This window comes from Pecten maximus, chromosome 13 (assembly GCF_902652985.1).
Source record: "Pecten maximus chromosome 13, xPecMax1.1, whole genome shotgun sequence".
In the NCBI taxonomy this organism is placed as follows: domain Eukaryota; kingdom Metazoa; phylum Mollusca; class Bivalvia; order Pectinida; family Pectinidae; genus Pecten; species Pecten maximus.
In genome coordinates this window covers 6,833,542-6,861,004 of record NC_047027.1, presented here as the reverse complement: position 1 = coordinate 6,861,004, position 27,463 = coordinate 6,833,542, and the positions used below count along the sequence as shown (strand labels likewise).

The window sequence follows — 27,463 nt, the reverse complement described above, 5'->3', positions numbered from 1 at the left end:
CTACCTTTAGCGGCGGTATGTGTGGGAGCCTACCTACCTTTAGTGGTTGTATGTGTGGGAGCCTACCTACCTTTAGTGGCGGTATGTGTGGGAGCCTACCTTTAGTGGCTGTATGTGTGGGAGCCTACCTTTAGTGGCGGTTTGAGTGGGAGCCTACCTTAGTGGCGGTGTGTGTGGGAAGCCTACCTACCTTTAGTGCGGTATGTGTGGGAGCCTACCTACCTTTAGTGGCGGTGTGTGTGGGAGCCTACCTACCTTTAGTGGCGGATGTGTTGGGAGCCTACCTACCTTTAGTGGCGGTATATGTGTGGGAGCCTACCTACCTTAGTGGCGGTATGTGTGGGAGCCTACCTACCTTTAGTGGCGGTATGTGTGGGAGCCTACCTACCTTTAGTGGCTGTATGTGTGGGAGCCTACCTTTAGTGGCGGTATGTGTGGGAGCCTACCTACCTTTAGTGGCGGTATGTGTGGGAGCCTACCTACCTTTAGTGGTTGTATGTGTGGGAGCCTACCTACCTTTAGTGGCGGTATGTGTGGGAGCCTACCTACCTTTAGTGGCAGGTATGTGTGGGAGCCTACCTACCTTAGTGGCTGTATGTGTGGGAGCCTACCTACCTTTAGTGGCGGTATGTGTGGGAGCCTACCTACCTTAGTGGCGGTATGTGTGGGAGCCTACCTACCTTTAGTGGTGGTATGTGTGGGAGCCTACCTACCTTTAGTGGCGGTATGTGTGGAAGCCTACCTTTAGTGGCGGTATGTGTGGGAGCCTACCTACCTTTAGTGGTTGTATGTGTGGGAGCCTACCTACCTTTAGTGGCGGTATGTGTGGGAGCCTACCTACCTTTAGTGGTTGTATGTGTGGGAGCCTACCTACCTTTAGTGGCGGTATGTGTGGGAGCCTACCTACCTTTAGCGGCGGTATGTGTGGGAGCCTACCTACCTTTAGTGGCGGTATGTGTGGGAGCCTACCTACCTTTAGTGGCGGTATGTGTGGGAGCCTACCTACCTTTAGTGGCGGTATGTGTGGGAGCCTACCTACCTTTAGTGGTTGTATGTGTGGGAGCCTACCTTTAGTGGCGGTATGTGTGGGAGCCTACCTACCTTTAGCGACGGTATGTGTAGGAGCCTACCTACCTTTAGTGGCGGTATGTGTGGGAGCCTACCTACCTTTAGTGGTTGTATGTGTGGAAGCCTACCTTTAGTGGCGGTATGTGTGGGAGCCTACCTTTAGTGGTGGTATGTGTGGGAGCCTACCTACCTTTAGTGGCGGTATGTGTGGGAGCCTACCTTTAGTGGCGGTATGTGTGGGAGCCTACCTACCTTTAGTGGCAGTATGTGTGGGAGCCTACCTACCTTTAGTGGCGGTATGTGTGGGAGCCAACCTACCTTTAGTGGCGGTATGTGTGGGAGCCTACCTTTAGTGGCGGTATGTGTGGGAGCCTACCTACCTTTAGTGGTGGTATGTGTGGGAGCCTACCTACCTTTAGTGGTGGTATGTGTGAGAGCCTACCTACCTTTAGTGGTGGTATGTGTGGGAGCCTACCTACCTTTAGTGGCTGTATGTGTGGGAGCCTACCTACCTTTAGTGGCGGTATGTGTGGGAGCCTACCTACCTTTAGTGGTTGTATGTGTGGGAGCCTACCTACCTTTAGTGGCGGTATGTGTGGGAGCCTACCTACCTTTAGTGGCGGTATGTGTGGGAGCCTACCTTTAGTGGCGGTATGTGTGGGAGCCTACCTACCTTTAGTGGCGGTGTGTGTGGGAGCCTACCTACCTTTAGTGGTTGTATGTGTGGGAGCCTACCTACCTTTAGTGGTGGTATGTGTGGGAGCCTACCTACCTTTAGTGGCGGTATGTGTGGGAGCCTACCTACCTTTAGTGGCGGTATGTGTGGGAGCCTACCTACCTTTAGTGGCAGTATGTGTGGGAGCCTACCTACCTTTAGTGGCGGTATGTGTGGGAACCTACCTTTAGTGGCGGTATGTGTGGGAGCCTACCTACCTTTAGTGGCGGTATGTGTGGGAAACCTACCTACCTTTAGTGGCGGTATGTGTGGGAGCCTACCTACCTTTAGTGGCAGTATGTGTGGGAGCCTACCTACCTTTAGTGGCGGTATATGTGGGAGCCTACCTACCTTTAGTGGCGACATGTGTGGGAGCCTACCTACCTTTAGTGGCGGTATGTGTGGGAACCTACCTACCTTTAGTGGCGACATGTGTGGGAGCCTACCTACCTTTAGTGGCGACATGTGTGGGAGCCTACCTACCTTTAGCGGCGGTATGTGTGGGAACCTACCTACCTTTAGTGGCGGTATGTGTGGAAGCCTACCTTTAGTGGCGGTATGTGTGGGAGCCTACCTACCTTTAGTGGCAGTATGTGTGGGAGCCTACCTACCTTTAGTGGCAGTATGTGTGGAAGCCTACCTACCTTTAGTGGCGGTATGTGTGGGAGCCTACCTACCTTTAGTGGCGGTATGTGTGGAAGCCTACCTTTAGTGGCGGTATGTGTGGGAGCCTACCTACCTTTAGTGGCGGTATGTGTGGAAGCCTACCTTTAGTGGCGGTATGTGTGGGAGCCTACCTACCTTTAGTGGCGGTATGTGTGGGAGCCTACCTACCTTTAGTGGCGGTATGTGTGGGAGCCAACCTACCTTTAGTGGTTGTATGTGTGGGAACCAACCTTTAGCAGCAGTATGTGTGGCAGTCTACCTTTAGCGGCGGTATGTGTGGGAGCCTACCTTTAGCAGCGGTATGTGTGGAAGCCTACCTTTAGCGGCGGTATGTGTGGGAACCTACCTTTAGCGGTGGTATGTGTGGAAGCCTACCTTTAGCGGCGGTATGTGTGGGAACCTACCTTTAGTGGCGGTATGTGTGGGAGCCTACCTACCTTTAGTGGCGGTATGTGTGGGAACCTACCTTTAGTGGCAGTATGTGTGGGAACCTACCTTTAGTGGCGGTGTGTGTGGGAGCCTACCTTAAGTGTCGGTATGTGTGAGAGCCTACCTACCTTTAGTGGTGGTATGTGTGGGAGCCTACCTACCTTTAGTGGCGACATCTGTGGGAGCCTACCTACCTTTAGTGGCGGTATGTGTGGGAGCCTACCTACCTTTAGTGGCGACATGTGTGGGAGCCTACCTACCTTTAGTGGTGGTATGTGTGGGAGCCTACCTTTAGTGGCGGTATGTGTGGGAGCCTACCTACCTTTAGTGGTGGTATGTGTGGGAGCCTACCTTTAGTGGCGGTATGTGTGGGAGCCTACCTACCTTTAGTGGCGGTGTGTGTGGGAGCCTACCTACCTTTAGTGGTTGTATGTGTGGGAGCCTACCTACCTTTAGTGGTGGTATGTGTGGGAGCCTACCTACCTTTAGTGGCGGTGTGTGTGGGAGCCTACCTACCTTTAGTGGCGGTATGTGTGGGAGCCTACCTACCTTTAGTGGCAGTATGTGTGGGAGCCTACCTACCTTTAGTGGCGGTATGTGTGGAAGCCTACCTTTAGTGGCGGTATGTGTGGGAGCCTACCTACCTTTAGTGGCAGTATGTGTGGAAGCCTACCTACCTTTAGTGGCGGTATGTGTGGGAGCCTACCTACCTTTAGTGGCAGTATGTGTGGGAGCCTACCTACCTTTAGTGGCGACATGTGTGGGAGCCTACCTACCTTTAGTGGCGACATGTGTGGGAACCTACCTACCTTTAGTGGCGGTATGTGTGGGAACCTACCTACCTTTAGTGGCGACATGTGTGGGAGCCTACCTACCTTTAGTGGCGACATGTGTGGGAGCCTACCTACATTTAGCGGCGGTATGTGTGGGAACCTACCTACCTTTAGTGGCGGTATGTGTGGGAACCTACCTTTAGTGGAGGTATGTGTGGGAACCTACCTTTAGTGGTTGTATGTGTGGGAGCCTACCTACCTTTAGTGGCGGTATGTGTGGGAACCTACCTTTAGCGGCGGTATGTGTGGGAACCTACCTTTAGTGGCGGTATGTGTGGGAACCTACCTTTAGTGGCGGTATGTGTGGGAACCTACCTTTAGTGGCAGTACTTCACGGTTGATGCCATAGAAGAAGGACATGGCTGTGGTCCAGGACAGCAGACCAGCCACACTGCCACACACTTTCTTGGCCGTCTCAAAGGTGTAATCTTCCATGTTAAGGTACGGTGCCAGCAGCTCCACTGTCTCACCATTGATGGTGTCCTTGGGGAAAGACTGCAGTGTTGTCAGGAATGACGAACCGCTCAGCAGCTACACATAAGTAGAAAGAGAACAATACACAACCTTGGATTGAGTCTCATAAAATAACTTTCAAATTTCAACACATGCACAACGTCGTCTTCATATGGTTATAACTGTTACCAAGGACATCGAAACAAAACTGTTACCAAGGACATTGAAACAGCTGTTACCAAGGACATCGAAACAAAACTGTTATCAAGGACATTAAAACAAACTGTTACCAAGGACATTGAAACAGCTGTTACCAAGGACATCGAAACAAAACTGTTACCAAGGACATTGAAACATAACTGTTACCAAGGACATTGAAACAAACTGTTACCAAGGACATTGAAACAAACAGTTACCAAGGACATTGAAACATAGCTGTTACCAAGGATATCAAAACAAACAGTTACCAAGGACATTGAAACATAGCTGTTACCAAGGACATCGAAACAAAACTGTTACCAAGGACATTGAAACATAGCTGTTACCAAGGACATTGAAACAAACTGTTACTAAGGACATTGAAACATAGCTGTTACCAAGGATATCAAAACAAACAGTTACAAGGACATTGAAACATAGCTGTTACCAAGGATATCAAAACAAACAGTTACCAAGGACATTGAAACATAACTGTTACCAAGGATATCGAAACATAGCTGTTACCAAGGACATCGAAACAAAACTGTTACCACGGACATCGAAACAAACTGTTACCAAGGATATCGAAACATACTGTTACCAAGGATATCGAAACATAACTGTTACCACGGACATCGAAACAAACTGTTACCAAGGATATCGAAACATAACTGTTACCAAGGATATCAAAACATAATTGTTACTAAGGATATCGAAACATAACTGTTACCAAGGATATCGAAACATAGCTGTTACCAAGGACATCGAAATAAAATGTTACCAAGGACATTGAAACATAGCTGTTACCAAGGACATTGAAACATAGCTGTTACCAAGGACATCGACATAACTGTTACCAAGGATATCGAAACAAACTGTTACCAAGGACATTGAAACATAGCTGTTACCAAGGACATTGAAACATAGCTGTTACCAAGGACATCGACATAACTGTTACCAAGGACATCGAAACAAACTGTTACCAAGGACATTGAAACACAGCTGTTAATAAGGACATTGAATCATAGCTGTTACTAAGGATATCGATACATAGCTGTTACCAAGGACATTGAAATAAAAGTTACCAAGGACATTGAAACATAACTGTTACCAAGGACATCGAAACAAACTGTTACCGAGGACATCGAAACACAGCTGTTACCAAGGATATCGAAACATAGCTGTTACCAAAGACATCGAAACAAACTGTTACCAAGGACATCGAAACAAAATGTTACCAAGGACATCGAAACAAAATGTTACCAAGGAAATTGAAACATAACTGTTACCAAGGACATCGAAACAAACTGTTACCAAGGACATCGAAACAAAATGTTACCAAGGACATTGAAACATAACTGTTACCAAGGACATTGAAACATAACTGTTACCAAGGACATTGAAACATAACTGTTACCAAGGATATCGAAACAAACTGTTATCAAGGATATCGAAACAAACTGTTACCAAGTACATCGAAACATAACTGTTACCAAGGACATTGAAACATAACTGTTACCAAGGATATCGAAACAAACTGTTATCAAGGATATCGAAACAAACTGTTACCAAGTACATCGAAACATAACTGTTACCAAGGACATTGAAACATAACTGTTACCAAGGACATCGAAACAAACTTTTACCAAGGACATCGAAACAAACTGTTACCAAGGACATCGAAACATAGCTGTTACCAAGGACATTGAAACACAGCTGTAACCAAGGATATCGAAACAAACTGTTACCAAGGACATTGAAACATAACTGTTACCAAGGATATCGAAACAAACTGTTATCAAGGACATTGAAACATAACTGTTACCAAGGACATTGAAACATAACTGTTACCAAGGATATCGAAACAAACTGTTATCAAGGACATTGAAACATAACTGTTACCAAGGACATTGAAACATAACTGTTACCAAGGACATTGAAACATAACTGTTACCAAGGACATTGAAACATAACTGTTACCAAGGACATTGAAACATAACTGTTACCAAGGACATTGAAACATAGCTGTTACCAAGGACATTGAAACAAACTGTTACCAAGGACATTGAAACATAACTGTTACCAAGGACATTGAAACATAACTGTTACCAAGGACATTGAAACATAACTGTTACCAAGGATATCGAAACAAACTGTTATCAAGGATATCGAAACAAACTGTTACCAAGTACATCGAAACATAACTGTTACCAAGGACATTGAAACATAGCTGTTACCAAGGACATCGAAACAAACTGTTACCAAGGACATTGAAACATAGCTGTTACCAAGGACATTGAAACAAACTGTTACCAGGACACGAAACAAACTGTTACCAGGACTTGAAACAAACTGTTCCAAGGACACGAAACAAACTGTTAACCCAAGGATATCGAAACATAACTGTTACCAAGGATATCAAAACATAATTGTTACTAAGGATATCGAAACATAACTGTTACCAAGGATATCGAAACATAGCTGTTACCAAGGACATCGAAATAAAATGTTACCAAGGACATTGAAACAGTAGCTGTTACCAAGGACATTGAAACATAGCTTTACCAAGGACATCGACATAACTGTTACCAAGGATATCGAAACAAACTGTTACCAAGGACATTGAAACATAGCTGTTACCAAGGACAAGTTGAAACATAGCTGTTACCAAGGACATCGACATAACTGTTACCAAGACATCGAAACAAACTGTTACCAAGGACATTGAAACACAGCTGTTAATAAGGACATTGAATCATAGCTGTTACTAAGGATATCGATACATAGCTGTTACCAAGGACATTGAAATAAAAGTTACCAAGGACATTGAAACATAACTGTTACCAAGGACATCGAAACAAACTGTTACCAAGGACATCGAAACAAACTGTTACCGAGGACATCGAAACAAAATGTTACCAAGGACATCGAAACAAAATGTTACCAAGGACATCGAAACAAAATGTTACCAAGGAAATTGAAACATAACTGTTACCAAGGACATCGAAACAAACTGTTACCAAGGACATCGAAACAAAATGTTACCAAGGACATTGAAATAAATTGAAACATAACTGTTACCAAGGACATTGAAACATAACTGTTACCAAGGATATCGAAACAAACTGTTATCAAGGATATCGAAACAAACTGTTACCAAGTACATCGAAACATAACTGTTACCAAGGACATTGAAACATAACTGTTACCAAGGATATCGAAACAAACTGTTATCAAGGATATCGAAACAAACTGTTACCAAGTACATCGAAACATAACTGTTACCAAGGACATTGAAACATAACTGTTACCAAGGACATCGAAACAAACTTTTACCAAGGACATCGAAACAAACTGTTACCAAGGACATCGAAACATAGCTGTTACCAAGGACATTGAAACACAGCTGTAACCAAGGATATCGAAACAAACTGTTACCAAGGACATTGAAACATAACTGTTACCAAGGATATCGAAACAAACTGTTATCAAGGACATTGAAACATAACTGTTACCAAGGACATTGAAACATAACTGTTACCAAGGATATCGAAACAAACTGTTATCAAGGACATTGAAACATAACTGTTACCAAGGACATTGAAACATAACTGTTACCAAGGACATTGAAACATAACTGTTACCAAGGACATTGAAACATAACTGTTACCAAGGACATTGAAACATAACTGTTACCAAGGACATTGAAACATAGCTGTTACCAAGGACATTGAAACAAACTGTTACCAAGGACATTGAAACAAACTGTTACCAAGGACATTGAAACATAACTGTTACCAAGGACATTGAAACATAACTGTTACCAAGGATATCGAAACAAACTGTTATCAAGGATATCGAAACAAACTGTTACCAAGTACATCGAAACATAACTGTTACCAAGGACATTGAAACATAACTGTTACCAAGGATATCGAAACAAACTGTTATCAAGGATATCGAAACAAACTTTTACCAAGGACATCGAAACAAACTGTTACCAAGGACATCGAAACAAACTGTTACCAAGGACATTGAAACAAACTGTTACCAAGGACATTGAAACATAACTGTTACCAAGGACATTGAAACAAACTGTTACCAAGGACATCGAAACATAGCTGTTACCAAGGACATTGAAACAAACTGTTACCAAGGACATTGAAACATAGCTGTTACCAAGGACATTGAAACATAGCTGTTACCAAGGACATCGAAACAAACTGTTACCAAGGACATTGAAACATAGCTGTTACCAAGGACATTGAAACAAACTGTTACCAAGGACATCGAAACAAACTGTTACCAAGGACATTGAAACAAACTGTTACCAAGGACATCGAAACAAACTGTTACCAAGGACATTGAAACAAACTGTTACCAAGGACATCGAAACAAACTGTTACCAAGGACATTGAAACATAGCTGTTACCAAGGACATTGAAACATAACTGTTACCAAGGACATCGAAACATAGCTGTTACCAAGGACATTGAAACAAACTGTTACCAAGGACATTGAAACATAGCTGTTACCAAGGACATCGAAACAAACTGTTACCAAGGACATTGAAACACAGCTGTTACCAAGGATATCGAAACATACTGTTACCAAGGACATCGAAACATAACTGTTACCAAGGACATTGAAACAAACTGTTACCAAGGACATTGAAACAAACTGTTACCAAGGACATTGAAACATAGCTGTTACCAAGGACATTGAAACATAACTGTTACCAAGGATATCGAAACAAAACTGTTACCAAGGACATTGAAACACAGCTGTTACCAAGAACATCGAAACATAGCTGTTACCAAGAACATCGAAACATAGCTGTTACCAAGGACATCGAAACAAACTGTTACCAGTATCTGGGTCTATTGGTAATTGAGTATATAATCACTATATCTAACTAGAACTGTCGCCAGGATGGCTGACTTAAATACCCCCGCGATCTACATGAGTCAATGGTGAATTGGAACTCTTAATTAGAGGCCAACTAAGATAACCGAGTAATAAAGTGACCAGTTGCCATAGCAACCATAACTTTGAGAAAAAGAAAGCGAGATGCACATCTGCACATGGTCCTCTATATTTGTGTGAAGTTTCATTGAAATCGGCCCTTCGGTTTAGGAGGAGTTGTCTGGACAAACTTAAAGTTATGGTTCTTATCAGAAAAACTGTTTATAGTGACCAGTTGCCTTAGCAACCATAATTTTGAGAAAAAGAAAGCGAAATGCACATCTTCACATTGTCCTCTATATTTGTGTGAAGTTTCATTGAAATCGGCCCTTCGGTTTAGTAGGAGTTGTCCGGACAAACTTAAAGTTATGGTTCTTATCAGAAGACCTGTTTATAGTGACCAGTTTCCATAGCAACCATAATTTTGAGAAAAAGAAAGTGGCATGCACATCTACACATGGTTCTCTATATTTGTGTGAAGTTTCATTGAAATCGGCCCTTCGGTTTAGTAGTTGTCCGGACAAACTTAAAGTTATGGTTCTTATCAGAAGACCTGTTTATAGTAACCAATTTCCATAGCAACCAAAATTTTGAGAAAAAAGAAAGTGGCATGCACATCTACACATGGTCCTCTATATTTGTGTGAAGTTTCATTGAAATCATCCCTTCGGTTTAGGAGGAGTTGTCTGGACAAACATAAAGTTATGGTTCTTATCAGAAAACTTGTTAATAGTGACCAGTTGCCATAGCAACCATAATTTTGAGAAAAAGAAAGTGGCATGCACATCTACACATGATCATTAATATGTGTGTGAAGTTTCATTGGAATCTGCCCATCGGTTTAGGAGGAGTTGTCCGGACAATATGCATCTACAGACAGACGGATGGACAGACAACCTGATTCCAGTATACCCCACTAACTTCGTTGCGGGGATATCATAAGTAGCTTCAAAGATTTTATCACATTTGACCAACTTGTAAGAGGCCCAGTATCAATATTGAGAAGAAGTTGTTTAACGGGAAAAGTTGATGCCGGATGGATGATAGCCAGATGGACGCTGACCATGCCCTGCCGACTTGTTCTATGGGCAGGTGGACCTAATTCATTTAACCATTTGTGTTTGATAAACATTTGGCATACTATCTTGTGTTGCTATATCCCTCTCTTATACTATTTGAATATCTTCGGTCCTTCAAAACTTACCATATATATATACCTACAAAACAAAGCTCAGTTTTCAAACTAGCTGACGATGTTGTAGTCTTTAAGAGTACCCATATTACGTTAAAACTTGTTGCTCTAGTAAAACACCTCTCCCAGCCTTACCTCTAGGTTGTAGGGTTACCACCCACAGAATTTATCTTATAACTTCACACAAGTTATCTAGACAGGAATCCTAGAGGTAATGTGCTGGATTTATCAAATATCATTTGAACTTCACATACAATGACAGAGTAAAAACAAAATAATATACATGCAATGAAAGGTTTTTTATGAAAATTATGTGTGTACTTGAAAAATCTATGTTAGAAAAACAAAGTATTTTCTCAAAGAATTGTACAAAAGACAATTGAATTTATGATAGCTTCCCTCATTAACTTAATGACTGTCACCTTCAGTGATTCACTCCAGGAGGGTTTCGGACAAACTCGTTCAGGGTCAGGTGTTACAGTGTCAACTCTCTTCTGGAAGAGAATCAGCACACAGTCCATAATCCTCATAATAAGGTGAGGTGGTTTACCCAGCTTCTTCACCGTGGCAATGTCAGACGGTTTGATTGTCTGAAAAAACAAGAGTACTAACTAAAGTGTCAGAATCCTGATAAATCCTTTGTTGATGATTAAATTGTTCATTTCATTTTAATGAATTTCAAAGCTATATTTAATTAAAACGACTTTCTAAAATCCCCAATCTTAATGCAAATTCATTGTTAATGAAAATAAATAATGAAGATTTCATTTTAGTGAGTAGTATATATACTTACCTTGAGGGCATTCTCGGCTTCCTCCAATGCAGGTTTGGCTGCCTCCAATTTTGCTTCAGCCACTGTTTTCTCAGAGTTGATCTCATCTACGATCTTCTGGGCACGATCCTTCACAGTTTGTACAGCACTTTTCACTTTCTCAGCAGCCTGGGCACTAACAGTGACCTCAGCCAATACCTGAAATTGTAGAATTTTCCAATAACTTATTTGCCACTAAATTAAAAACCACTAACATTACACTGCAAATTCATTATTAGTACATCCAGAATATATTGGCTTGGAGGCATAACCCTATATATAACTATTAACAAATCATAATTCAGAATATAAATAATAGATACAGTTCATAATTTAAATGCTTTAGGTGTTTCCAAGTTTTCATATGGAAATGGATAGAAAACTGACCACTGGTGCATCTCCACTTCTTTTACTTCTTATGACAACTACATATTAAGTTTCCTTTTAACCCCATAAGTAACAAGGATGGATAGTATTGCAACAGCAATACAAAGTCCCCTGCCTGAACCAGGAGTGCAACTATTTATTTCCCATTTTTTAAACTACGTGTTATACTGATCACGTATACCAAGTTTCGTTAAAATCGGAGTAGTACTTTAGGATTGTCCGGACACGCCTCAAACAATGAGAAGTCGGCGGCCATTTTGAAAATTGTTTTTTTCGAGAAAAAAAAAGTAGGATGCACAACTACATGTTATACTGATCATGAATACCAAGTTTCGTTAAAATCGGAGTAGTACTTTAGGAGGAGTTGTCCGGACAAGCCTCAACCAATGAGAAGCCAGCATCCATTTTGAAAAATAAATTTTTGAAAAAAAAAATGTGGGATGCACAACTACATGTTATACTGATCATGTATACCAAGTTTCATTAAAATCAGAGTAGTACTATAGAAGGAGTTGTCCGGACAACTACTGCGTGACAGACAGACAGACGGACAGACAGACGGACGGACGGAGGGTAAACCTATAGTCCCCCCGTTTTTCAAACGGCAGGGGACTAAAAACATACCTTATCTGCCCGAATATTAGCCTGACCCAACTCTTTTTCCTTGACAGCCAGTTCCTTAGACAGAACATCCACGGATGCGCTTGCCTCGATCAGCTTCTCCAAGCCTGTGTTCATTCTCCGTGCCATCTCTGCTATGTCCGAATGTTGATTACTGTACACACTCTTGTAACCATCCAGGAAAGACAGGTAGGATTTAGGTGTCACGTGTGTCTGACGTCGATACCTACAATATTACACCTAGTCTACAGGAAAGACAGCTAGGATTTAGGGGTCATGTGTGTCTCACGTCGATACCTACAATATTACACCTAGTCTACAGGAAACACAGGTAGGATTTAGGTGTCACATGTGTCTGACGTCGATACCTACAATATCACACCTAGTCTACAGGAAAGACAGCTGGGATTTAGGTGTCACGTGTGTCTAACGTCTATACCTACAATATTACACCTAGTCTACAGGAAAGACAGGTAGGATTTAGGTGTCACATGTGTCTGACGTCGATACCTACAATATTACACCTAGTCTACAGGAAAGACGGGTAGGATTTAGGTGCCACATGTGTCTGACGTCGATACCTACAATATTACACCTAGTCTACAGGAAACACAGGTAGGATTTAGGTGTCACATGTGTCTGACGTCTATACCTACAATATCACACCTAGTCTACAGGAAAGACAGGTAGGATTTAGGTGTCACGTGTGTCTGACGTCGATACCTACAATATTACACCTAGTCTACAGGAAACACATGTAGGATTTAGGTGTCACATGTGTCTGACGTCGATACCTACAATATCACACCTAGTCTACAGGAAAGACAGCTGGGATTTAGGTGTCACATGTGTCTGACGTCGATACCTACAATATTACACCTAGTCTACAGGAAACACATGTAGGATTTAGGTGTCACATGTGTCTGACGTCGATACCTACAATATTACACCTAGTCTACAGGAAAGACAGGTAGGATTTAGGTGTCACATGTGTCTGACGTCGATACCTACAATATTACATCTAGTCTACAGGAAACACAGGTAGGATTTAGGTGTCACATGTGTCTGACGTCGATACCTACAATATTACATCTAGTCTACAGGAAACACAGGTAGGATTTAGGTGTCACATGTGTCTGACGTCTATACCTACAATATCACACCTAGTCTACAGGAAAGACAGGTAGGATTTAGGTGTCACGTGTGTCTGATGTCGATACCTACAATATTACACCTAGTCTACAGGAAAGACAGCTAGGATTTAGGTGTCACATGTGTCTGATGTCGATACCTACAATATTACACCTAGTCTACAGGAAAGACAGGTAGGATTTAGGTGTCAAGTGTGTCTGATGTCGATACCTACAATATTACACCTAGTCTACAGGAAAGACAGCTAGGATTTAGTTGTCACGTGTGTCTAACGTCTATACCTACAATATTACATCAAGTCTACAGGAAAGACAGGTAGGATTTAGGTGTCACATGTATCTGATGTCGATACCTACAATATTACACCTATAGACTACTTGCAGGCTTCAGGTTGTTTCATGACAGTTAATCAAAATTTACATTATCTGCCAATCAACAGCTGGGAAAATTAAGCAGGTCCATAGGTCTTATTGGTCTCCTGAGTTATGAAGTTATAATGGTGATTGATGATTTTGATTTTGAAATAACTGTCCCCAACATTTCTACATTAATTTCATGTCTAGCTTTTTAGTACAAAATACATTGATATGCTAGGAGTTACATATAAAATTCAACAGGTCTATTTTCTTCTTTTTTTCTCTATTCGATATTGGCTGCACTTTACCTCTGAAAATATTCCACACAAACCGAGGCGACATTATCATGGACAGAACCCATGCTGTGCACAAGTTGGGATTTTGTTTCCTTTGTACAAGTGATGTCAAAACTGTTGAGGAAATGTCCAGACACAGCAATCAGAGCATCTTTGGGCCAGCGACTAAACCAATCCATAGTACAACCTGATATGAGTCCAGGAAACTTCAGAGATCTGTTACGAAACTTCTCTCCAACCTAAAATAACAAAGAGTACAGTTAATTTCTTACAAATGAGAGATTGATGTGATGTTCTAAGATCATTTGTAAGTGACTCTTAGAAACATAAACATTCCTAAACCTTGTCAAAACTACAATTTAATTTTCAGTTGATTGTTCATGTACCTGCTTCAAACAAATTTCTTAACGACAAATAACAGCATTATAAAATCTAACTATAAACAATAATGTCTTAATTCTCCTTGTTTGTCCTCATTCTGTAGGAGTGCTTTAGTTACAACGGGCTACTTACTGGAGAGAAGCAGAGAACAGTATGAAGGTTACTACGAGCACGGGAGATGAAGTAGTCATAAAGTGATTCCTGGGTCGGAGCTCGACGAGGAAATTCTTTTTTCATCACAGAAATGAGCTCCTGGGTTATCTCGTCCAGCTCATCTCTTGCAAACAGGTTAGAGACCTACATGTGGGCAGATATCAACACAGTTGACAGTGGTGAAACACAAAAATGAAATATCTGATAGAATGAACAAAATGGAATAAGTCAAGTATATAACTGTAATATATACACTAATAACATACTATTATCAGAATATTAAGTGCAAACACTCTTTCGGTTATCATAATAGGGTTCTGAAAGGAAACTCTGATTCGGATATTTCCACCTATGATTCTACCTCTCCGGAGCTGGGTACATATTAGTGTTTCATAAAAGAAACACTGATCCAGACATTTCTACCTATCATTCTACCTCTCTGGAGCTGGGTACATATTAGTGTTTCATAAAAGAAACACTGATCCAGACATTGTCATTTTATGAGTGTACCTCTCCAGAGCTGGGTACATATTAGTGTTTCATAAAAGAAACACTGATCCAGACATTTCTACCTATGATTCTACCTCTCCAGAACTGGGTGCATAATAGGGTTTTATAAAAGAAACACTGATCCAGACATTGTCATGTTATGAGTGTACCTCTCCGGAGCTGAGTACATTGTTGAGGTACTCTAGGAAAGACTCGTCTTTGATCTCGTTGTCAGTGAAGAGGAAGGTGATCCCTTGTCCCTGTCCTCCTGCTGTACGATACAGGAACTTGAGGTCCTCCATTAGGTTGGTCACATTGTAGGACCTGTACAGGAAACAATTTAACACTTGTAGTCATACTCCATCAACTACTAACACTGAACATTTTACATTTGTAAGTCAGAATACTAGATATTCTATGATAAAACAGGTCAGGTAAGAACACTAGTCTCAAAAAGTTAAAATACCTTTCCATTGCTAGGATTCCCAATAGGTGCAGAAATTATTGCAGGGAACAAAAGTATGTCTGTTCTTTTTTAAGTAACAAAAGTTTGAAAGAGATATTATTGCACAGAAACCAAAGTGTTCATGTTATTCTAAAATGATTATAGTAAAAGTTCCTGTGACCTTTGACTTACAAAATTGAAAAGCAAACCTGTGCACCAAATGTTGGCATGGTCGACCAAAAATAACAGAAGTTATTGCACAGAATCTAAAGCTGTCAAATGAATGGAGAGACATCGACTTTTTTATCAGGAACAATGTCAGAGTTAATCAACGTTACAACAAATAAACCTCTGGAGTAATCATGGTAAGTGGTGCTGTTATCAAATCACATTCAGTGACACCCTGTATTCCATAACGTTTTATTATTTCATCACATTTTGTGTAATAAAGGTGAACAAGAGCAAACTGTAAATGTAATGACCTAGTTTTGGTAAATGACACACTGCATCACCTATGCAAGATTTTAGGCCCCAAAAATATGAAGTTTCAGTGACAAGTAGTGTAGAAGATAGTGCCTAGAAAGTATTTTTTCTGTGATGTAGGACAAAGGTCAAAAATAGGTCAGAGTGACCTACTTTTGAAACACTCTCACATAGGTGAACACTTGCTCCAAGTCTGAAGCAGTGTAGGAGATAGAGCATAGAAAAGATATTCTGAAGGGCACAACACAAACATACAGTTCCCCCATCCCCTCCCAAATGAATATCTTCTTTAATTCAAACTCTCTTCGAATCACAGATTATTTCTAATGATGTGTGTCTATTTGTATTAGTATCAATCATAGTACAGTAATGTGAAAAGATCAGTAAGGTAGAGAAAATGACACTGGTTATGATAAGCAAGCGGTGTACATGCAACTACTAAGGGTGAGTGTCTACATCTACAAGCAGAGCATACACATTATAACAACTACTAAGGGTGAGTGTCTACATCTACAAGCAGAGCATACACATTATAACAACTACTAAGGGTGAGTGTCTACATCTACAAGCAGAGCATACACATTATAACAACTACTAAGGGTGAGTGTCTACATCTACAAGCAGAGCATACACATTATAACAACTACTTAGGGTGAGTGTCTACATCTACAAGCAGAGCATACACATTATAACAACTACTAAGGGTGAGTGTCTACATCTACAAGCAGAGCATACACATTATAACAAAATGTTTACCACTTGATTGTAAGCCAACATCAAACTGTGAAAAAAAATTCATTCCTAAAATGTTACTAAATGCATAAAATGATGACATAATTACTTAACATTTTGTTGTTTTTATTTTAGGAAAAATTCTTATTTAACATTAACAAATAATATACAAATATAAAAGAAATACATATTATCAATCCAAAATTTAAAATCAACTGTTCACATAGAACATCTAAAGATGTATTTTCATTGCTGATTAAGTGATTATAAAAAGTTAAAATTTGAACGAAAATACGGAGATGGATTTTGTTTTGTATACCTTGTGAGAGTGATCTGGAATATTTTGTAGCCAGCAATGAAGGAAGCCAGGCGAGTAAGAGACTGTTTACCCGAACCTCCAACTCCCACCAACAGGGCTGCTCCTCGAGGGGTACGGATGATTCTTGAAATCTGCACACACAAACACAGCAATTTTAACCCAGTGTTTCATGAGTAAAGAATGTTAAAATTTGTCTTCACATTCATGTTTTGAACGAGTTGATTTTAATATATTAATTTTCTATTCTCTCTATATATGGTGTGTAATAACCAACAGGACTACAATTTGCTGTACAGTACACAATGTAACAGTAATTTGCTGTGTTTGGTGATATTAAGAATTACCTTGATGAGATGGACCATGGCATCCTTGAAAAAGACGAGATCCATGTGAGCACCCCTCACCATTTCATTGTACTGTGACATGTAGCCTAGTAGCTTCTCATTCAGGAAATTATAGTCAGGAATCTGTACAACACACATCATTCTTAGTCATTGCTTCATAAAGATGTAACCCTCCTCAAACCTACAGTAAGTAGCTATAGTCAAGTTAATTTTTCTCTTCAAACAATTTACCCTAGACAGACACTCTAACCATTTGAGTACTTGGCCACTGTTGTTCAGCCCCGTCCAATTTCACTACATATTCATAATATCCAATTATTTCACACAACAACACATGGAATTTTTGTTATTTGAATGTACAGTTAAATTACAGGACTTCTATCAGATTTTTTCTCTTGTATCATATACAATATTCTAGGTATACGATTGACCTCCGATAAATCATTTCAGTGAAATCAATATTTTTTTATCTGAATCCATTCCCATCACTTTTCTGTATGTTTTCACTGTTGTAAGTTTCCAGTATATTGTACCTAACTGTAATATATATTACTCCCATATAACCACAGACTTACTGCCTCGTATATCTTGGGAGCATCAAGGACAGCATCATCTGCCTCTTCCCCTGTCGGCTCTGGGGGTTCTCTCAGAAAGTCTACAAAGTACGGTTCATTTGGACACAAAGTAGCATACTCCTCCCCCAGGTGGTTTTTCATTACATTCACCGAGGCATTTTCAAACCACAACTTATCCTCATGGTTGGTGAACCTGTAACAATGACATTTGAAATTAGGGGAACAACTTAAAGAAGCAATTTAAAATTTTGATGACCCTCCCACCTTTCAACTTTTTTGTAAACAATACCCTGGTAAAGAAGCAGTTTTAATGTAACAAGAGATCCCAGAGGGATCTTGGCGCCCACCATTGAATGATCTTTATAGGTTCTATGTCAATTTGATCTTCTCTCTACTTTTCCCTTCATTTTACTAATCTGTGCAAATTGAGACACCCCTCCAGTACTTTTCAAACAAGGGAATCCTAGCTATATATAAGAAATTTGAGATTTAACGATAATGGCTGTTTGTTGGCCAGGTTGTGTTCAGGACAGACTGGTCCAAAAATGCAATACAAGGGACCAAGGGGAACCTACTTATGAAATTTGAGAAAGAACCCTTCAGTACTTTGAGAAATAGAGATAACAAACTTCAATTGTCAAAATCCAAGATGGCTGCCTATCGGCCATGTTATTTTCAGATTGGTCTCAAAATGCAATATTCATAACTAGCCACCAAGGGAAACTTACATATGAAATTTGAGAAAGATCCCTTAAACACTTTCTCAGAAATAGTGATAACAAATGTAAATTGTCAAAATCCAAGATGGCTGCCTGTCAGCCATGTTATTTTCAGATTGGTCTCAAAATACAATATTCATAACTAGGCCCCAAGGGAAACTTACATATGAAATTTAAGAAAGATCCCTTCAGTGCTTTGTCAGAAATAGCGATAACAAACTTAAATAGTCAAAATCCAAGATGGCTGCCTATCGGCCATGTTGTTTTCCGATTGGTCTCAAAACGCAATATGCATAACTAGGCACCAAGGGAAACCTACATGTGAAATTTGAGAAAGATCCCTTCAGTGCTTTTTCAGAAATAGCGATAACAAACTTCAAATGTCAAAATCCAAGATGGCTGTCTGTCAGCCATTTTGTTTCCCGATTGGTCTCAAAACGCAATATGCATAACTAGGCACCAAGGGAAACCTTCATATGAAATTTCAGAAAGATCCATTCAGTACTTTCTCAGAAATAGTTATAACAAACTTCAATTGTCAAAATCCAAGATGGCTGCCTGTCGGCCATGTTGTTTTCTGATTGGTCTCAAAACGCAATATGCATAACCAGGCACCAAAGGGAACCTACATACGAAATTTGAGAAAGATCCCTTCCAGTACTTTCTGAGATATAGCGATAACAAACTTCAATTGTCAAAATCCAAAATGGCTGCCTGTCGGCCATGTTGTTATCCGAAAGGTCTCAAAACACAATATGCATAACTAGGTACCAAGGGGAACCTACATATGAAATTTGAAAGATCCCTTCAGTACTTTCTGAGAAATAGTGATAACAAGAATTGTTTACGGACGGAGGGACGGACGGACCAGGGACACAAGGCGATTTGAATAACCCACCATCTGATAATGGTGGGCTAAAATGGTACAAACACAACTAATATATATATATAAACACACAACAACAGAATCAATTTATTTGAAACTCCACCAACCCATAAAACATGATTTTAATTTGAACCCACCCCTCCAATGTAATTAAATATAGCGCCTTCCCCTTGTCCAATACATGTTTTCCTGCATCAGCCCTTATTACAGGATACATATTACATCAGCCTTTTCTCCCATATTCAAGAACTATTTGATCCACTTTGAAGGTCAATCATGAATATTGGACCCGTACTAATCATTCTGAATCATCAGACTTTGGTTACTGTAGTAGACTGATTACCTGTCTGCGATGACCCTGGTACACATCAGACTTTGGTAACTGTAGTAGACTGATTACCTGTCTGCGATGACCCTGGTACACTCGTGTTTCCACAGAGCTAGAAGAGTGGCCTGATTTTGACACTCATCCCCTTGGATGGTCAGCATGCCCTGCCAGATCCTCGACAAATCTCTCAGGTTAAAGATGTAGTGAAATTTGGCAGGTGTTGGTAACATCTTTATCTATAGTTCAGAGACGAGAGATGACAAGTTTGAAAACATAATCATTGGTTACGAAAAATTAAACTAATACCGTGTCATAATGATATCATTTTTCACATTATCAATTAACCATATAAGGTTCGATATTTTTCTGAAACCAATACCTTCCATTCATTATGGGTAAATAATCTGACTAAACAGGGTTTACCCTGGACACAAAAATCATGGGCCATTTTGACAAGATTTCAGAAATCTTATGGGCTAAAACATAAAAAAATGAAGAAATTTGTGAGTTTTGGTGGGCCATTTTAGAAAATATGGGGCAAATGGCCCCCTCCAGAGTTATCCCTGCTAAATATGACCATTATATATACCTTTGTCATTTGCCACAGTATACGAGTGGCTGGTACCAGTTCTTTAGTCAGTGTACACACTTCAGTCTGAAATCTCTCTGGACAGAAATAGCCACACCCTATGATGCCTAAAACATAAAACACTAGGGTCAAACACTGATTCTGAAATTCCATCCATTCATTTTACAGTACTCATCTCTAAATTCTCTGATGTCTGCATAGGCTGGGACAACAAAAATGTCAATATTAAACAACAAATCAAATTAATTTCAGGTCAGGTAGATCTTACAAACCAAGATTTTAATATAAAGTAGACAGCCAACTGGAGTTGCAAATCGCTTTCAATAGTCATTCCAAACTTACTGAAGTGTTACAAAGCAATTAATGATCATTAACTTAGCAGAGGATGCAAGGTCTTCTCTAAACAGGCCATGACTGAAATTAAATATGGCTTGTGCAAAATCTCACCAAAGATCTTGTCTATGGAATTGTTTGAGGGGAGTGTGCAGTTGAAGATGGAGAACTGTCGTTTGAGACGCTGAGGGATGTCATTACGTCCACCACCAGGGTGGATCATGGCAGCCACAAATTGGAGGTCGACGATGGATATAAAATCACCGGGCTTGTCCAAGCTGTACATACCATGCATCTCCATCATCTGACGTGTGATCTCATTGGTTATCTGTAGATTAACATTGAATTACATCTGTATTTATTTCTATTGATAAGCATTTTGGATTAAGGTGTGTTTATGGTTTATTTTCTTAACAGCTATGGTCATTTAAGAACGTACAAGGTTTTTGAGGTGGAGGAAAGCTAGAGTAGCCGGAGAAAAGCAGTTTGGATTTCATTTCTATATCAAGTGTGGAATTTCAAACAGATGATTCTAATTTCTATCTGTATCTATAACTTACACTTAACTTAGAAGTATTAAAATGATTTGATATAAGCTTTTAATTAAAAGTCATATAATTTCAATTAAGTTGAATATACTTTTTTGTTCAACTGAAAATAATCTTTAGAAAAATTGAGAGACTGTAACATGTCAAACCTGATCTCCCCATTCATTGATGATAGGCATGTTGATGTCATCCACAAACACGGTCATATGCCTGCCTCCTGGTGGGCCATAAGTACTTCCCATCCTCTTGTCTACATAGCTCTCCACTGTTCTCTAAAATCACCAAATATATTGAATCATGTAAAAGTATGTCGCACTTCACTTAGTCTACATAAAATTACACCTAATCATGATGCTGAGATAATTTTGGGCAAGATTCTGGGATTTTAACTCCACACATTTCTGCTGAAAATATTAACAATTTTCAGAAAATATTTTTCTTCAAAAGTCTGAAATTCTCCCACAGTAATCTTGACCCAGCATTATCTCTGCCGTGTGTACAACAAACATCAATTCTGTACCTGGAACATCATCGGTGTGGAGGCAGAGGAAAAGTTGAAACTCTTGCCGAGGTGGAGATCAGGGTCATACTTAGCCATGTAGCCTTTGATCATCACAGTTTTAGCTGTTCCCTGTTCTCCTATCAGTAGTACAGCCTACAACAAGCAAGGATATTCCATAAATATCTAAAAGTAAAATTTGGTAATTTCTATTTTTTCAATCGACCACAGCATAGAACCATTACATGTTTAACCCCACAAACATTCACAAGATTAAGATCTTGTGTGGCACATGATCTCGCACATATGTAACATCCAGTCATATGTGAAATATTGACAAACACAACTGACCACATATCAATGTAAACACACGCTGCAAAGTTGTACTTTTGTTATCCTGGCATCCAGAACATGCAGAGATTGGACTTGGTAAGTAGTGATCATTTTATTCCCTTTGATACTACATTCAATTGTGCACATACCTTATAAGCTGCTGTTGAATCACATATTAATGTTTACATTGACCATAGATTATAATCATGAGACCACACACTACAAATAAGCACCGCCGTAAGTCTCCAATGATTTTTTATGAAATGAAGTAACAATCCAAGTAAAGAATAGCACTGGAACAACACATAAAATTCCCATCCATTTTTGCAATCATTCCGAGTTGCAGAGGTAACGGAAGAACTGAATCGTAGGTCATAGTGCAAGAAAGTTTGGAAACCTTCGTCTGGTTGAAAAATATATGGAAGCCTTCTTCAGCAGAGACAATTTGAATTAAATTTATTTGTCAATGTATCTAGGTTTATATCAATGAATTACACATCAATTATACTCAATCAGGCAGTAATCTTTTAAATTAGTAACTGTGATCTCAAGATACAATTTTACCATACATTAAGCCCCGCCCCTCAGGCCCTTAGGCGGTCAGCACCACCATTTCTACAATTTTGAATCCCCACCTCATAGTGATGCTACCGGGCAAATAGGAGTAATATCATTTGCTTGGTTTCAGAGAAGAAGTCATTTATATTATTAGAGCCAAATTGACAACTTTTGGCACCGCCCCTCAAGGTCAGCCCCACCATTTGTACAATTTTGAGTCCCCACCCTATAGGAATGCTTCTCACCAAATTTGGTCAAATTCTGATATGTGGTTATGATGAAGAAGTCAATTGTTGACGGACGGATGGACGACGGATGATACGGTATGGCATAAGCTCACCTTTGTCCTAAACAAAGGATCAAGGTAACCAGGGAGAAGAAAGGGGTAAGGGACCACAAACCAACTCGCGGAGGCCAAAGGCCCCTGCTCTGCAAAAGACTGGTAGTGGTACTCAAGGAAAAGAATGTTAGTGCCAACAGTGATGATGATGATGATGATGATGATGAACTCTGTTTAGTATGCAATATGTGGCAACCACATAGCCTTTAACAGCAGATAGGTATCAGATTTGTGGAATGGAGTCAGTGTAACGCATGTACTAAGTGGCTACATTTGAAATTTTGCACAGCAGTTGAAAGCTTGTCAAAAAATGAGGACTTTCTTTGTCCTATGTGCACCAACGAAAGTTAATACCACACCCCTTCACACTTGTTAATACGTTTCCTGTTATCTTTTCTTTCAAAATTTGCAAACTAATTGAAATTGACTGTGATAATTGTAAACATTTACCTCAGTTCCCATCACTGATAATTGGTTGTATTATTGCTCTTCTGGGCCATCGTAGGATGATTATATATATATACACGAAACATAATCTGTTTAAGATCATGTGCCATGTTTACATCCGGTTTAAACAGGGGTAACCTCAATGTTTGACCTACTTTCGATGTATATCGAAACCATACAATGTTTTTGTTGAACTTAATCAAAAACAAATATTTTTTCTTTGTTCTATTAATCTAACAATACCATACTTTTATTTATACAAAGTTTTTATTTACTATCAGTGCTTGAATGTGCAATATCATGTGCCAGCATTGTCATGTAGCAAGAAAATTTGGCAGTAAAAATATGGGTGTTACATACAGTAGTTGTGGGCATAATCTTAAGCTACAGAAAAATCTTACATACCTTGTGTTGTTTAGAAATGGTGTCAATAAGGAAGTTAGAACGGACATTGTCCACATTTGGTACAAGGATGGACGAAAATTCTGGTACAGAGTCGGATGGGTAGATATATTCCTCGACTCTCTTAGACCAGTGCTCCCATTCACCTACATACAAAAACACAAGCTGATATGCATATGATCCAGTTGATCAAGGACTCATTTACAGACATAATTCTATGATTTTCTTGCAGTTAAGTGAGAACTACATTTAATTTACAAAGTAAGCTCTCATTTCTAGAATCAATCAATATTTTGAGAGCATCTCTGGAAACAAAACTAAATGGTATACAGATAAAAAGGTAAAAATTGTCAATGTGGCATCCAAATCTTTGATGCAGGACATACTCTAAAAAGATGTCCAGGACATTAGGAATGTAGCTGACTGGACTTGGCTGAGCAATGGTGGTCAGGTGGCTCAAATGGTAAGAGCATTGGTCTAGAGTTCAGAGGTCTTAGGTTAGAGCACTGATCTGGTTGTTGCATTCTTCCTTTCCTGTTACATTTGGCACTCATGTAGGGATTAGGGAATTATATTTAGTGTTACTTGTGACAGTACTGTAACCTGTAGAAACTCCAGGATGAGTTCTTCCCTCGAGAGGAAGTTTGTAACCCTGGTAAATACTAGCTGCAATATACCGTTTGACTAGAAAGAACTTCTCGCTTCAGCTTGATCAGTTGAGGGTAAGATTAGTAAACCAGAGGTCCGAGTTTGATCCCTAGCTGAGGCAGTGATTTAAGTTTAATCAATCATGAACTCTGTTACAGGTGTATTGATTATTATGAAATCATATTCAATTTTGTTAATTTTTTTACGTTAATGTTTATTGTTTCAATAAGACTGACCTTTGTCATCCATGACATACTCAAAGATGGTTTCCTCCTCCTGAACAGGTGGCAGGTTCAAGGAACACTCATGGTTTGTGATGAACTCTTCCATCTTAGCCCGGCCGTCCAGTTCCAGCAAGGCACCCAAACTCCACATGAGACAGAAAATGAACAGTTTCTCCAGCTGGGAGGCAGGCAGACCACTCTTGTCATCTCGCTTGGGGATCAGACCTTCCAGTAGATCACACGCCTGCAAAAATGGGTAGACAGTAGGACTTTCACTTTAAGGAAATTCCATTATATATCAGATCACAGGATCATTGTAAAATACCAATAACATACCTGTAATTAACATACCTGTTTGATCTGATTGCACTGTAGAACATCCATCTTCTTGACCAGACTATTAGTGACATAGTTGTATAAATCATCAAAGATATTGTCAAACAGATTCATCAAGACTTCACTCTCCTGTGGCGTCCGTGTCTTCAGCCAACCCTACATATTCAGTGATCAATTTTATTATGACATGTTAATTCAACAAAATACATTTAATAATTCAGTAAAAATTACATTAGAACAGATCAATAATTATATGCCCGTCCAATGTCAAAGTTATACACTCAACTAAATGCATAAAAGGGTTTGAGGGCACTTTTTATTTTATCTTTCCCCATTATCCATAGATTATTTTGTGATTTTTTAACATTGATATCCATGATCAAAGAGAGATGATAAAACCCTTTAATTACCTGGAGAATAGGTCTCCAGTCAAGAGCAGAGGAGCTCATGTACACCATGCCGTTTCTGGAGACAGTGGCGGGAGACGCGTTGTCAATGTTGTGCACCTCAAATACAATCTTACAAGCTGGGGACATTGGTATACGATCTCCGTTAGCTAGGGTCAATGTCTTGTTATCATCCAATACAGAATTCAAGTTCTCAATCCAGATGGCGTCCACAGGGCCGTCGAGAACCAGCCAAACATTCTCGCCTGAATATCATATTAGGTACAGTGTAAACGGCAAGTTCTAGATCGTTCAATGCCTTCTTCAAGATATTACATTAATTTCACAACAAAAGTCATCTGACAGTTGTATTGTTGAAAAAAACAGGACAATTTTAGAAAACGGCTGAATTTGTTTTTGTTTGAGAGTGATCTGATGTTTGTTTAATAAGTAAACTATATTTTGAACACAATTTGCCAGTAGGTGAGTTAGTTTCGTTAGACATGAGGTATACCAACCTTTCTTTGCCTTGAGTGTTCTTCTCCAGAGTGTGGAGAAGATACCATCTGTCCAATCATTGGTAGCCACGTCCAAACGTCCAAACATCTGGGGAGCTGTGATGGCCTTGGGGTTCATCCTCATCTCCCTGTGAGGCGTACCACAGTCCGCCATACTCTTCATCAGCGCGTAGATACAGCACGTCTTGCCTGCACCACTTGGTCCCAGTGTCATCATACCATGACGGACACGTTGGGTTTCAAACAACTGTCAACATAAAAGTCAAACTTTCTACAGGAAACTTTCACTGTGTTCTGCATAATCCTGAGTCATGCATGTACAAGTCAAAGGAATTCTGTATTTGGAATAAAGTTAACATACAATGATTTAAATTACTAAATTCCAAACAGATCAAAGGCCACAAATGTACCTACAAGAATATTCATAAATGCCATAACTTTTCAAATGTGTGATATCACTAGTTTGAATCCCAGGACTCAAAAGATGTATTAATTTACTGACACGGATGTATAAATTAGTGTCAGAGTTAGAAAATTTGTATCTATACTTAAGTGACAATTGCTTTATGTCATGCAAACTCAAGCACAAGTCATTAATATAGTATTACTTACTTTTGTAGTGTTTGGTTTAGTAAAACCTGTTAACAAATGAACTTTTGGAATGATATCTGCACTGAACTGATGCCAGATATCTTTTAATGATGCACTGCCACTATACTGTACAACAGTATCAGCAATCATAAGATTCTACAATAACATATTTCTACTGTGTTTACCTGGACAAGTTTCAGATTCCAGGGAGGATGGTTGATGAGACCAGCGTTATCCACCTGGTTGCCAATAGCAACCTGTAGTTCGGCGTATGTGGCACTGTCGAGGGTGATTCCCGGGAACAAGTCAGCAATCAGACTCATGAACAGCGGCTCATCTTCATCGACCTGTTAATTAACACCAGTGGGAACAAATCAACACAACGCTCATCTAATTTACATCAATGGGCCAAAGGCCCTGAGAAACGTCAGGGTCTGAGGTCATATTATAAGAAATTTAAAATTGGATTTTATAGTCAGACAGTTACATTTGTATCAGATGAAATGTCTTCATCTGGCCCTGGTATTTCTATTCTATATGTATTCAAGAAATCATGTATAACATATATATATATATCAGCTTACAACTTTACAATAGCTGAGTATAGTTCTTTCCCCATTTCTTTAATGCATGTGAAATATTATTGATATACTCCTGAATCAGTAAAGCTGCTTGTAAACTTTGAAAAAAGAATCAACTGAGCGACAAATCGGTC

General features: G+C 39.7%; 1 protein-coding gene across 1 annotated transcript in view; it reads right to left on the bottom strand.

The window, feature by feature from the left end:
* The window catches only part of LOC117340385 (dynein heavy chain 8, axonemal-like), a 99,285-nt gene that overhangs the window by 28,927 nt on the left and 42,895 nt on the right, over nucleotides 1–27,463 (bottom strand). The window contains exons 45-65 of the mRNA XM_033902147.1: nucleotides 26,934–27,095; nucleotides 26,158–26,404; nucleotides 25,664–25,905; nucleotides 25,269–25,409; nucleotides 24,930–25,161; nucleotides 24,049–24,191; nucleotides 21,987–22,121; nucleotides 21,616–21,738; nucleotides 21,033–21,246; nucleotides 20,586–20,692; nucleotides 20,069–20,232; nucleotides 18,064–18,256; nucleotides 17,489–17,611; nucleotides 17,145–17,275; nucleotides 15,336–15,489; nucleotides 14,656–14,820; nucleotides 14,155–14,381; nucleotides 12,342–12,564; nucleotides 11,313–11,489; nucleotides 10,942–11,109; nucleotides 4,027–4,242 (exon numbers count right to left, since the gene is read on the bottom strand). Of these exons, the coding sequence (XP_033758038.1) occupies nucleotides 4,027–4,242; nucleotides 10,942–11,109; nucleotides 11,313–11,489; nucleotides 12,342–12,564; nucleotides 14,155–14,381; nucleotides 14,656–14,820; nucleotides 15,336–15,489; nucleotides 17,145–17,275; nucleotides 17,489–17,611; nucleotides 18,064–18,256; nucleotides 20,069–20,232; nucleotides 20,586–20,692; nucleotides 21,033–21,246; nucleotides 21,616–21,738; nucleotides 21,987–22,121; nucleotides 24,049–24,191; nucleotides 24,930–25,161; nucleotides 25,269–25,409; nucleotides 25,664–25,905; nucleotides 26,158–26,404; nucleotides 26,934–27,095 (3,687 nt within the window). The remainder of the gene's footprint in view (nucleotides 1–4,026; nucleotides 4,243–10,941; nucleotides 11,110–11,312; nucleotides 11,490–12,341; nucleotides 12,565–14,154; nucleotides 14,382–14,655; nucleotides 14,821–15,335; nucleotides 15,490–17,144; nucleotides 17,276–17,488; nucleotides 17,612–18,063; nucleotides 18,257–20,068; nucleotides 20,233–20,585; nucleotides 20,693–21,032; nucleotides 21,247–21,615; nucleotides 21,739–21,986; nucleotides 22,122–24,048; nucleotides 24,192–24,929; nucleotides 25,162–25,268; nucleotides 25,410–25,663; nucleotides 25,906–26,157; nucleotides 26,405–26,933; nucleotides 27,096–27,463) is intronic.